Source organism: Phyllobates terribilis, unplaced genomic scaffold (genome assembly GCF_046119375.1).
Source record: "Phyllobates terribilis strain yellow unplaced genomic scaffold, ASM4611937v1 Scaffold_1__5_contigs__length_1240528914, whole genome shotgun sequence".
Classification (NCBI taxonomy): Eukaryota; Metazoa; Chordata; class Amphibia; order Anura; family Dendrobatidae; genus Phyllobates; species Phyllobates terribilis.
This window is the reverse complement of record NW_027362761.1, coordinates 172,882,757-172,895,562: the sequence shown is the minus strand read 5'-3', so window position 1 is coordinate 172,895,562 and position 12,806 is coordinate 172,882,757. Positions and strand designations below refer to the sequence as shown.

Sequence of the window (12,806 nt, the reverse complement as noted above, 5' to 3'; positions counted from 1 at the left end):
AGTAACAGCTGCGGGATTACGCTGACATCTGACAATGTTACCACAGATCAAAGCTCTGTTTCCCGCGCTGTCACGCAGATGACAGTATGGGAAACTACTGATCTTCGGGTTCGCATTTGGGCTCGGGTGCCCGAACACAAGCTTTTTTTTGATGATTGGGTTTAGTCGACGAACCCAAGCGTCAAAATGTTCGCTCATCTCTAATTACCGTGTGAAAAGTTTACTTATGCAGAATCCAAAAAACTAGAGTAAATTGTACCTGAACTCTATTCTAGCTCATAGCTGGCAAAGACTTCCCTTTCTGGTGCATGGACACCCCACACATGCACCAAATTTATTATTCCTCCAGCAAGCTTTCAACACAGGCATATGAATCACCAGTCTTGATAAACTTCCCCTTTCGTGTAACCCCCAACCTGAAAGATTTTGAAGTTTTCTGAATTTAGCTTGACATGCCTTTTAAAGAAAATGTCATTTCACGATTTTTAATATCATCTTCTGATCATTTCACTTTATTTTTTAGCAAAATAATGTTTAAAGCAGGATATAAAGAAGGCAGTATACTTAAGAATAATTATTCAGACAGTACTTACTTGTCTATGGCCGTACTTGTAGGCATACTCCTCCCAAAACCTCGTACACCCATTTGTTGAAAGTATGGCACACAGGAGAGGTTGGCTGCAATAACTGCTAAGGAATCAGAAGGGTTCACAAAAAACCCATTTTGTCCTAAAATCATGTACCTGTCCTGAAACAAAAGCAGATGTTTTATATTGTTAAGCTAGCAAATATAATGTCTTGTGTGGTAAATGTTGCACAAATAAGGCATCATATTGAAATAATTAAATACCGTAATTTATGAAGCTTTACAAGGATTTAAAGTTATTTATGGGCATTCAGAGGCTAATGCATTATCCAACGATTATGCTAATATATAGTTTTAGCAAACTTTTAATTGACTCAGATAACACTGCATCAGGATCTTACGGCACAAAAAATTATAATTCAACATCTAACTTAACATCAGGCAATGGCTTGTGCAATAACAAACTGTCTTAATTATTTTAAAGGGCTTATCTCAGAGCCACTCACTTCCACATTGGAAGTACCGTATTTTTCGGACCATAAGACGCACTTTTTTTCCCCAATATTTGGGAGGAAAATGGGGGGTGCGTCTTATGGTCCGAATGTTACCAGGACCTGTGCCCGGCCGGTACTGGGACTGGGGCCGGTGTCGGGCTTTGAGCGGCGTCGGGCGGCGAAGCAGTGCGGCCTGCGCAGGTTTCCGGTGTGCGCGGCCATCTTCCTAGAGCTGTGATCTACATGAAAATGGCTGCCCGAGCCGGAACATGCGCAGACCGGTAGTTCCGGCGGCCATTTTCCTGTAGATCACAGCTCTAGGAAGATGGCCGCGCACACCGGAAACCTGCGCAGGCCGCACTGATTTGTCACCCAACGCCGCTCACTGCCCGACAACTGCGCAGCCCGGTACAGGCCCCAGCCCGAGATCCCGGCCTCAGCACGGTACAGGCCCCAGTCCAAGGCCCCGGGCTCAGTCCGGTACAGGCCCCAGCCCAAGGCCCCGGCCTCAGCCCGGTACAGGCCCCAGCCCGAGGCCTTGGCCTCAGCCTCAGCCCCAGCCAGAGGCCCCAGCCCCAGCCAGAGGCCCCAGCCCCAGCCAAAGGCCTCAGCCCCAGCCAGAGGCCTCAGCCCCAGCCAGAGGCCTCAGCCAGAGGCCTCAGCACCAGCCAAAGGCCTCAGCCCCAGCCAGAGGCCTGAGCCCCAGCCAGAGGCCTCAACTCCAGCCAAAGGCCTTAGCCCCAGTCAGAGGCCTCAGCCCCAGCCAGCGGCCTCAACCCCAGCCAAAGGCCTTAGCCCCCGTCAGAGGCCTCAGCCCCAGCCAGAGGCCTCAACTCCAGCCCCAGCCAGAAGCCTCAGTCCCAGCCAGAGGCCTCGGCCTCAGCCCCAGCCACAGGCCCCATCACAGGAACCGGCCTGGCTAAGGGCCTTAGCCAGGCACAAGCCCCGGCTCGGCACAGGCCCCACAGCATCTGACCTCTTCTGCTGCAGCCGCCGACTTCCTGAGGGACCCTGTCTCCTGTGACCCTCGCTCCACTTCCCCTCCAGCAATGTGTCACTTACTGGGCTGCTTAGTGTACTTTTGATAAAATTACTGTTTTATCAGAAGGAGGTCATTAGAGGACTAGTAAACCTGCTACCAGGTAGTCCTCTATATTCATGAGCTCTGTATAACCCTGTTCCACCACTGATTGGCAACTTTCCTTGTACACTGTACGTGGGCAGAAAACTGACAATCAGTGGTTGGGGTTATACAGAGTTTAGCATTCAGAGAACTGCTAGATCTGCAGCAGATAAAACAGTTATTTTATCAAAATGACGGTAAGCTTCTCAATAAATGACACATCACTGGAATCAGGGTATTTGCCCCTACATTATGTTGCTCTCACATGGGATAGCAAAAACCTGGTGACAGATTCCTTTTAAACTGTTTGCTGGGTTTTGATAAAATGTACCCAATTCACTTTGAGGCTAGATATGTACTTTGCTGGCAAAGTGAGTTTTTGCCACATTTTCTGCAATTGCTGCAAAACCACAGGTACACCCCATAATAGAATAGGTCAGAATAGCTCACATATCAAATACATGTAGTTCTATGTGCAACAGACAATGCTGGCAGCAAGATTCAGATACAGGAACTACTTACTCCATCAGCATCAAATGCAGCTCCAAAGCCATGTTCCCCTCCTTTCATGGCCTCCAAGAGACTACTGGCATATGTTAGGTTTGGGTCAGGGTTCTGCCCACCAAAGTCTTCCAAAGGGACGCAATTTACTGCCGAATTAGCAGGTGCTCCTAACTCATCACAGAGAATTCGTCGGACATAAGGACCCATCACTAGAAAAAAGATGATACGTGTGCATACTTTACTGTGTTTGGCAGTGTATACCAAAGATAAGTACAGAGACTTTATACTAGTACTTTGTACTCAGATTTAAAGGGGTTTACCAGGCTTATTTTGTTGTCGACCTATGCTTAGAAGAGGTCATCAATATCAGAATAGATTTCCCACCGATCAATATCAGATCGGTGGGGGTTCAATACTCAGAAGCCCCATCAATCAGCTCTTTTCAGTTCCACCAGCATCCGGATGTAAACAGTGAACAGAGATGAGGGAGTGGAGTGTCAGATTCCCATCAATCTTGATGACCTATCATAAGCCAGAAAAAACCCTTTAAAGGGCATCTGTAAGTAGGATCAACCCTTCTATATGGGCATGTAAGTGATAGGAAGCTAAATTAAATGATTCATTGATAACTGTGATCCGAAGTCTTTTTCTAGAGAAATCCATATTTTTCTTATATGGAAATGAGCTGTTAAGATCTATGGACTGGACACTGATTTGCATGAGAATCTGCCTCCAGAGATTATTTTAAATGAAAGGGGGAGTTACCAGAGTGAGACAAGTAACTAATCCAGAAAAGTAGAACTGAAAATTGTCTTCTTACAAACACATTAGCAGCTGAAGTTCTCACAGCTCTGCTGTATTGCAACACTGTCTGCCTGTGAGATGAATGTTGAAGCACTGAGAGGAACCTGCAGATATGTCAGGTATAATCACACACAGCTCCGCAGTGAGATCAGGAGAGCAGAGAGCGGCCATTACATATCACACTGGTAACTCCCCTGCCACTTAAAATAAGTTCTGGAGGCAGATTCTCATGCAGATCAGTGTCCGGCCCATACAGGGCCGGCCCGAACGTATAGGCGAACTAGGTGGCCGCCTAGGGCGCCGACCCTAAGGGGGCGCCAGAGAAAAAATAGAAAAAATTATAAAAAATCTTTTCAAAAGGCAAAAAGTTTTAGGGATGGAAAGAAAAATGTACATAAATTTTTTTACCATAAATTTAAAAGAAAAACCGTTGAGCTTCAATTTACGCACGGAAAGGAGGCGCTAAACTACGAACGTGAGTCGTTTGCATCGTCTGCTGACAGGTGTTTGATCCCACGCGTTTATTTTGCTCCTAAGTTTTCAAATGTTGGCAAAGCAAAGCAAACAACCAAAAATGCACACACTACACTAAGGGGGCGCCCGAGAGAAAAAAATACGTATACTTAAAAGGTAGGTGTACCATATGGCCTATTTATACGTAGTTTGGACTTTAGGTACTAGGTACTAGTTGGCGATTATATTGATAGATGTCATCAGCAGTCGATGCGGCTAGTGGGAGAAGTCTGTTTTGACGCATTGGCGTAGACTGCCTGGACTGCCAGTCAGGCCAGCTAAGGCAAGGGAGATAGTATCTACGTTTTTTGCATATCGGCGCGCGCGATTATAATATTTTCGAGGTATGTCTCTACTGTTTGCATGCTTTATCATGTGAGCCATTGCTGTTATTTTGTATATTCATTAGATTCATTGTTCCATGAGGTTTCATGAATGCAAATAGAAAATAGGAGGTTTTTAGTAAATTTTTGGCCTAGGTTCTAAAGTGTATAGTGTAGGTATATTGTTTTGATTTTCAAAAATATTGGAAACATTGGAAATTGTTAAAGAAATTTGTGGTTTTTGTCTTAAAAGTAAAATCGTATTATATAATGTTCAGATAACAATTTTAATCGGCGCGTTAACTTTTAGGTAAATGCTGTGTGTTGTAATGAGTCATGGCTGATAAGAAGAAAAAACTTTCGGGGTTTCAGAACCGTAAAAGAAAAACTGAGGAGGAGAAATCACTTTAAAAAATCAAAGGGTCATTTTTAAAATATCTAAGCAATAGAAATGAAGACGCGGAATTCCAAATGTTGGAACAACAGGCTTCTGTTGCCTCGGAAATATCGAATGTGGAAATAGAATTTGTTTCTCATGCTGAAAATAGTGAACTATAACCATCAATATCTGGTGGTAGATCTGATCAAAGTACCAGTACTGACATGGAGGCTGGTACATCTATAGAAATACTACGCAAAGACTATTCGGACGATCCCTCTACGTGGACCGTAATCAATGATGACTTACGCCTAGATGTAGTAAAACTCGGCCCCACACAAGTTAAAGATTTCGATTTTCCTTTGGACACTAATCGTAGAAAATTTTCTTGTGTTCACTATAAACGTCGTCTTGTCAATGGTGAAAGTCTTGAACGCAATTGGCTAACGTATTCTATTCAGAAAAATTCAGTTTTTTGTTTTTGCTGCACGTTGTTTCCAGACTCATCACTTCAACTAGGAATCATCAAACGCTCAGCCTTAGGTACTGATGGTGTAAATGACTGGAAAAACATATCTGCTATTTTAGTCAGCCACGAAAAAAGCAATGATCACATGATTAGCTTTCAAAAATGGAAGGAACTCGAAAATAGACTTAAGATGAACAAGACCATTGACGAAGAACACTTACGCAAAATTGAAGAGCAAGAAAAATACTGGCATCAAATTTTAGAAAGATTGATAGCTCTAGTGAGGGTACTAGGTACGCAAAACTTAGCGTTCCGTGGATCAAATGATGCATTGTTTGCATCTAATAATGGGAACTTTTTGAAATTTGTGGAGTATTTGGCTATGTTCAATCCCGTCATGTGTGAGCACATTCGGAAAATCCAGGACAAAGAGGTTCATGCACATTATTTGGGAAAAACAATACAGAATGAGATGATTCAACTGCTAAGTAATGGTATTCAGGAAAAGATTCTTGACGATGTCAAAACTGCAAAATACTTTTCTGTAGTGCTGGAGTGTACTTCTGACGTGTCTCATGTTGAACAAATGACTATCATTGTTCGGTTTGTTTCCACATCAGAAGACAAAAAGTTTGAAATTAAAGAGCACTTCTTGGGATTCATTCCTGTTTCTGATACAACTGGAGGTGGTTTGACAGCCGCTGTCTTGAACAAATTTGAAGAACTGTCGCTCTCTGTGGACAACTTACGAGGGCAAGGCTACGACAATGGGAGCAACATGAAGGGAAAAAACATTGGACTACAAAGACGAATTTTGGACATAAACCCACGTGCATTCTTTGTGCCTTGCAGCTCCCATTCTCTAAACTTAGTCGTCAACGATGCCGCTAAATGTTGTTTTGGAGCGACAACTTTTTTCCTGTTAGTTCAAAATCTCTACGTATTTTTCTCTTCGTCAACTCAGCGTTGGGAAGTACTCGTGCGTCATTTGCCATCTCTGACTCTAAAACCTCTAAGCGAAACAAGGTGGGAAAGTAGAATTGATGCTCTGGCCCCCCTCCGTTACCAATTGAGCGAAGTCCATGATGCCCTAATGGACATAGCAGAAAATATTAGTCTCACAGGAAGCTCTGGAAATGTCTCCCGGCTAGAAGCTCAAGGTCTTGCTAAACAAGTTGGAACCTTTTCTTTTGTTACATCTGTTCTAGTATGGTTCAACATTTTGTACGAAATCAATTTGACAAGTAAGTTACTTCAGTCACAAGAATTCGATTTAGCTGCTGCTTCTCAACACCTTGACAAAACAAAGAAATATCTGCAATCATTAAGAAGCGATGAAAAGTTTGAGAAGCTGTTAGTTGATGCGAGGGAAATCACAGAAGAGCTTGGCATACCAGCTAATTTTGAGTCAAGTTCTGCGCCAAAACGTTTAAAGAAAAAAAACAGACAGTTCTCTTATGAAGGGAAAGATGAGCCCATAAGAGATGAGAAACAGAGTTTCAAAATTAACTTTTACTTTGCGATCTTAGATACTGCTATAAATTCAGTTGATGAGCGGTTCACTCAGCTGAAAGAAATGGAATTGAAATTTGGATTTTTGTACCACATCCGTTCACTTGAGGGAAAACCAAGCAAATTTGTTCTGGATAAGTGTAAAGCTCTGGAAAAGTCTCTTACACACAACGAAGTAAAAGACATCGATGCCATAGAGCTATGTGGTGAACTGCAGGCAATGTCAAGACGTGTTGCAGAAGATTCATCACCAAAAGACGTTCTTGAACTTTTGCTTAAATCTGACTTGAAAGAAACTGTCCCCAACCTGGTGGTGGCTCTAAGAATTCTTTTGACTCTGTCTGTGTCCGTGGCCTCAGGAGAGAGAAGCTTCTCAAAACTAAAGCTAATTAAAACATATTTAAGGGCAAATATGACGCAAGAGAGGTTGGTTGGGTTGGCAACAATTTCGATAGAATCTGAAGTTGCTAAACAAATTAATCTCGGTGACTTAGTGTCATCCTTTTAAAAAAAAAGGCAAGGAAACAAAAATTTTAATTACCTATGGTCGTTTTTGTTTTGTGTTATTGATTACTTTGTATATATTTGTCCTATACAACTTCTCAGAAGATTAAAGAGTTAGGAGAGAGTTAATTAATCATTGTTGTTGTGGTTTATTTTGCTCCTAAGTTTATATCCCAAGTTTTCATCTACTGCCAAGAATAGTAGGGGCGCAACAAAATAGTTTCGCCTAGGGCGCCGTAATCTCTCGGGCCGGCCCTGGGCCCATAGCCATGAACTTCTCATTTGCATATAAGAAAAACATTGTAAACAAGCTCTACCTGGTTTGGGGGTCTACTCAGATGTTATTTACCCCCACCTGTGCTAAATGCCTAGCAGCTATGCCTCTGACAGAATCTTTGGATTCATTCTTCAATTTAGGAAAGTGATTGTAGTCAAGTAATTCATAAAACATAACCTTATATATCATTCATATATTGCAGATTGGGCAAGAATTTGCTTTGGTATCTGTGGGCCAAAACTAGGATAGCATCCCAAACACAGGGAAAATATAAGAGGAAAATTAGTATTTCTTCCCTCTTTTTAGATCCATTCTTGATTTTGACTTCAGACTACTCATTCAAAATACTGACCATACCTATAGTGTTTGAATGTGGGCATATAGTCAAACATTAAGGAAATTAATGTACTATATTTGTTTGTACTTGACTTTAGCTCTGTATGTAGAAAACTTGCCTATTTTCTGTTATTTAAAAAATTCAGAACATTTCTGTATATACTTGCTTTACAATAAAACACTTTGGTGATACAGTTTATGGATTCCTATTTAATTTTTTACAAAATATTACCCATTATTTAACAATTTGTATCAACTTGCATATTATTCCTTCCATTTATTGTGTTATAAACGCTGACTAATGCTACTTAGTTTTACATACAATATCAATAATCTGCATTTGAAATATTTATTTTCCTCCATGTTCTGAAAACTGATCCATATTTTCCTTTATTAAGAAAATACAGTCTTTTGCTTACCTCCATTCATGGCATCAATCCTTATTTTCAGCTGATTGGGACCGGTAAGCAAGCTCTTAATAGAATTAAAGTCAAAAAGTGTTCTGAGCAAATTGAGGTAAACTTCCACTGAATCCACTACTTCAACTAAAGATCAATGCATAGAAAAAGAAAACTATTTTAGTTAATAGCAAACAATTTTGGTTACTAAATCTTACATTAAATAAAATTTTTATGAAGTCAAATCTATATATTGCTTGATAATGATTATGCAAAATTCAATGCAAGAACTATTATGTCTTCAAAATAAGATAACATTCACATATGTTGGTCCAAGACACAAGAAAAGAACCTGTAATGTCAGATGTCATTGCAACTAAACTGAGTTGCTTATTTGTAAGTTGTGTCTATTTGGTAGAGCATGTGGATGCATTGGATTTAGGATGTGCCTCAAGGAAGACGGTAGAAGGAATCGAAAAAAATAAAATCCCTGAATTTATCTTATTGCATAGGTACAGAAACAAAACTTGCCTTTAATTCCTAGATAGCACAACAGTACAGACCTGCAATTGATGTAAAGTAACATTTCCAAAATGTATTGTTTCCACTAAAAGCACATTAATTCTGTACCAACGTTTCAGACATATAACCTATTTCTCGGGCTGAATTGATGTTGCAGTCTATGAGGAATTGTTACAAAACAGGTGTCAGTCACAGATGCCCCCTCAGAAGTCAGTCATAAATGCCCCCTTAGATATCAGCCAAAGATCCCCCCCACAGGTGTCAATCACATATTTCACTACTAAAGAGGATGTCCACTACTCGGACAACCCCTTCTCAATCACTGTATTTCCCCCATGTTAAATAAAAACAGCCTGCATTGACCTATGGGGCAGGCCCCTTTCCAGCGATGTCAGCGCCTGCTCTCCAGGGCTCGCATGACATTGAAATGTTATGTGAGTCCTGCCTGCAGCACATCAGCGGCTGCTTCACTCTCACTTACTTTCAACAAATGAGGCATGTGGAGAAGTCAGAGAGCATCAGCAGCCCTCACTTCTTCCAGATTACAGTTTTGTCTGAAGGAAATGAAAATTAAATGGACGACGATTTGCTGCAGGGCTCACGTGACATAACAATGTCAAGCAAGCCCCAGAAGACAAGGTGCTGACATTGCTGAAACGGGTCACTGGAAGTGAGTATAGGCTACTATTATTTTCATGGGGGAAATATAGTAATTAAGAAGGGGTTGTCTGAGTCCTGGACAATCCCTTTAATGTCACTTCTGTGCAGCTTTTGCTACAGTAAGGACTGCAAGTCAGCATGGTATACACATAAAAAATGGGCGTGGAGAAGAGTGAATATTCATTCTCTTTAGTAGCGGGCATGGAAGATCGCTGAGCCGCTGCAGGAGCTGCGGCGCTGCTGACAGTGTGTGCCTGCTATTAAAGAACACGGATATTCACTCCTCTCCATGCACATAGTCTCAGGGTGGAGAGGAGTGAATATCCCTCAGCATCTGAGGGCGTATGGCAGTGATGTCATGCGCTGCTCAGATGCTGACATGAGTTGCTGGTAGAACATGACACAGCGCTGGAGCAGAGCAGAGGGGAGAAAGGTGAGTAGGAGTGTTTATTTTTTTCATGTGTGCAGTGATGGGGGGCATGTATACTAGGATAGGGGGCCATACATACCAGGATTGAGGATGAGGGGGGTCATGCATACCAGGATTGGGGATGAAGGGTGCCATGCATATCAGGATTGGGGATGAGGGGTGCCATGCCTACCAGGATTGGGGATGAGGGGTGCCATACATATGAGGATTGGGGATGAGGGGCCATGCATACCAGGATTGGGGATGAGAGGGGCTATGCATGCCAGGATTGGGGATGAGGGGTGCCATACATACCAGGATTGGGGATGAGGGGGGCCATGCATACCAGGATTGGGGATGAGGGGGCCATGCATACAATGATGGGGGCCATTCTTACCAAGATGGGGAGCATGCATACCAGGATTTGGGATGAGGGGTGCTATACATACCAGGATTGGGGATGAGGAGGCCATGCTTACCAGGATGGGGAGCATACATACCAGGATTGGGGATGAGGGCGCCAAGCATACCAGGATTAGGGATTAGAGGGGCCATGCATACCAGGATTGGGGATGAGGGGGCCATGCATACCAGGATTGGGGATGAGGGGTGCCATACATACCAGGATTGGGGATGAGGGGGCCATGCATACAAGGATTGTTATGATCTGCTACAAGCACTAAGGAAAGAAAGGAGATCTGTCCCTACAATAGATCCCTACAAGAACTAGGGACTGGGATAAAGTTGGACACCTCCTAGCAGAAATTGTAGCAGTAAAAGACAAACACACAACATAGAACAAAGGTCCGAAGACCTAGCAAAACTGACTGAGAAAGGTAACTAAGCATCAAGCTAGCTTAAGAGTAGAAATTACAATGAAGTCCAGCAAGGCCAGGAGGGCGGAGCAGGACTAAATAGGCAAAAAAGGTCATGTGACCAGTAAGATATAAAAAACCTAACAGGAGAGTTCTAATAGTACCCCCTCTTCTATGAGGATCCTCCGGATCCCCTAGGCCCAGGCTTATCAGGAAACCTCTTGTGAAACGCTCTGACAAGTCTGGAAGCAGAAACATTATCCGCCCTCACCCATGAGTTATCCTCGGGTCCGAAACCCTTCCAAGCGACGAGATACTGCAAACTCCCTCTATACCGTCTAGAATTTAGGATGCGGGAAATTTCGTATTCCCCGTCCTCCACCACCGGAGGAACAGTGGCAGAGGCGTCACCATCCGACACATAAGCTCTTTTCAACAGAGAAACATGAAACACCGGATTAATCTTCCAGGAGGTAGGAACCTCCAACCTAACAGCAGATTGGTTAACTACCTGAAGCACCTTAAAGGGCCCTACAAACTTGGGACCCAATTTTTTAGAAGGAATCCTCAACCGCAGATTCTTAGAGGACAACCAAACCATGTCACCAATAGCAAACAAAACCTCTTGCCGTTTCCTATCAAAGTACCTCTTAGATTTTTTGTTAGCCTCCTGAAGATTACCACGCACATCCGTCCAAACTCTCTCCAAATCACCGGAAAAACTCTCCTCCTCAGGCACAGCCGATACCAATTTGGAGAATGACCCAAAAGACGGATGTCTCCCAGAACAACAAAAAAAAGGCGAACAACCAGCAGAAGAGGATGTATGGTTGTTAAGAGCAAACTCAGCAAGTGGCAGAAACTCAGACCACCCCTCCTGATTGTCTGCCACAAAACAACGCAAGAACTGCTCAACATCCTGATTCTTCCTTTCTATCTGGCCATTAGACTCAGGATGATATCCGGATGAAAACGACAAATGAACTCTCAACCTGTCACAAAAAGCACGCCAAAAACGAGCCACGAACTGAGGTCCCCTGTCCGAAACAATGTCAGTAGGAACGCCATGTAGTCTGACAATTTCCTTGACAAAGGCTTTAGCGAGTGTCTTAGCGCAGGGCAGTTTGATGAAAGGAACCAAGTGACACATCTTGCTAAAACGGTCCACGACCACCCAGATGACCGTGAAACCCTCAGAGGGGGGAAGGCCAGTAATAAAGTCCATAGCCAGATGTGTCCAAGGTGCACTAGGAACCTCCAGAGGGCAAAGCAACCCCGCTGCAGGAGTATGTGAAGACTTAGATCTAGCACACACCGTACATTGACGCACCCACTTAATGACTTCCTTCTGCCATCCAGGCCACCAAAAACTGCGACCCACAAGTCTCTTGGTCTCAGAAATTCCTGGATGACCTGCCAACCGAGACTCATGACACTCGACAAACAAATCTCTCCTAAAGGTCCTAGGCACAAACAACCTCCCATGGGGAGTGTTAGATGGGGCATTCTCCTGTGCTTTAAGAATCTCATCTTCCAAAACGGAGTCCAAAGCAGCAATCACAACACCTTCTTGTAAAATGCCCTCCTCCTCCTCAGCACCGACCATGCGAGAAAAGCTGCGAGACAAAGCATCAGCTTTAACATTCTTGGTGCCCGGGATGTAAGTAATGGAAAAATTAAACCGCGAGAAAAAAAGTGCCCACCTAGGTTGACGGGCATTCAAGCGCTTGGCAGCATCAAGATAGTGTCATGGTTGTGTCGCCACGAAGATCGTCACGATTGCACAGCCTGACTTCTCGCAGCTGAGTTTTTGGTGCTTTGTGCTTTTCGGCAGTGAGGGAGTTAACTCTCTCTCTCTCTGTGCTAGACAAGGTCCAGCCTCGCCTTGCTGCAATCAATTCTGCTGTAGTGAGATTCCTTCATATGTCTGCTGCTCTGTTAGGGAAGTGTCGGTGAAAGCATTTCATGCAGACTAACAGAGCGGATCGTGGTATTTGGAGTTTCAGAGATAAGTGTATTTGGAGTGTTTTTTCCCTTCCTCGCTTTATCATTTATCTCCTTTCCCGTTGGTGTTCCCTCTGTTGTAGTTGTGTAGTTTTTGTATGCAAGGTGGTTTTGGTTTTACCCTTGTACTGTCTCGTTCGTCTAAGTACTGAGTGTTGGCATATTATTACCTGT

The 12,806-nt window shown here is 43.3% G+C and overlaps 1 protein-coding gene across 1 annotated transcript in view; it reads right to left on the bottom strand.

Moving 5' to 3' along the window:
* PGM5 (phosphoglucomutase 5) overlaps positions 1-12,806 on the bottom strand; it is a 382,573-nt gene that overhangs the window by 276,496 nt on the left and 93,271 nt on the right. Inside the window, exons 4-6 of the mRNA XM_073669685.1 lie at positions 8,244-8,369; positions 2,726-2,916; positions 594-748 (exon numbers count right to left, since the gene is read on the bottom strand). Coding sequence (XP_073525786.1) covers positions 594-748; positions 2,726-2,916; positions 8,244-8,369 — 472 coding nt within the window. The remainder of the gene's footprint in view (positions 1-593; positions 749-2,725; positions 2,917-8,243; positions 8,370-12,806) is intronic.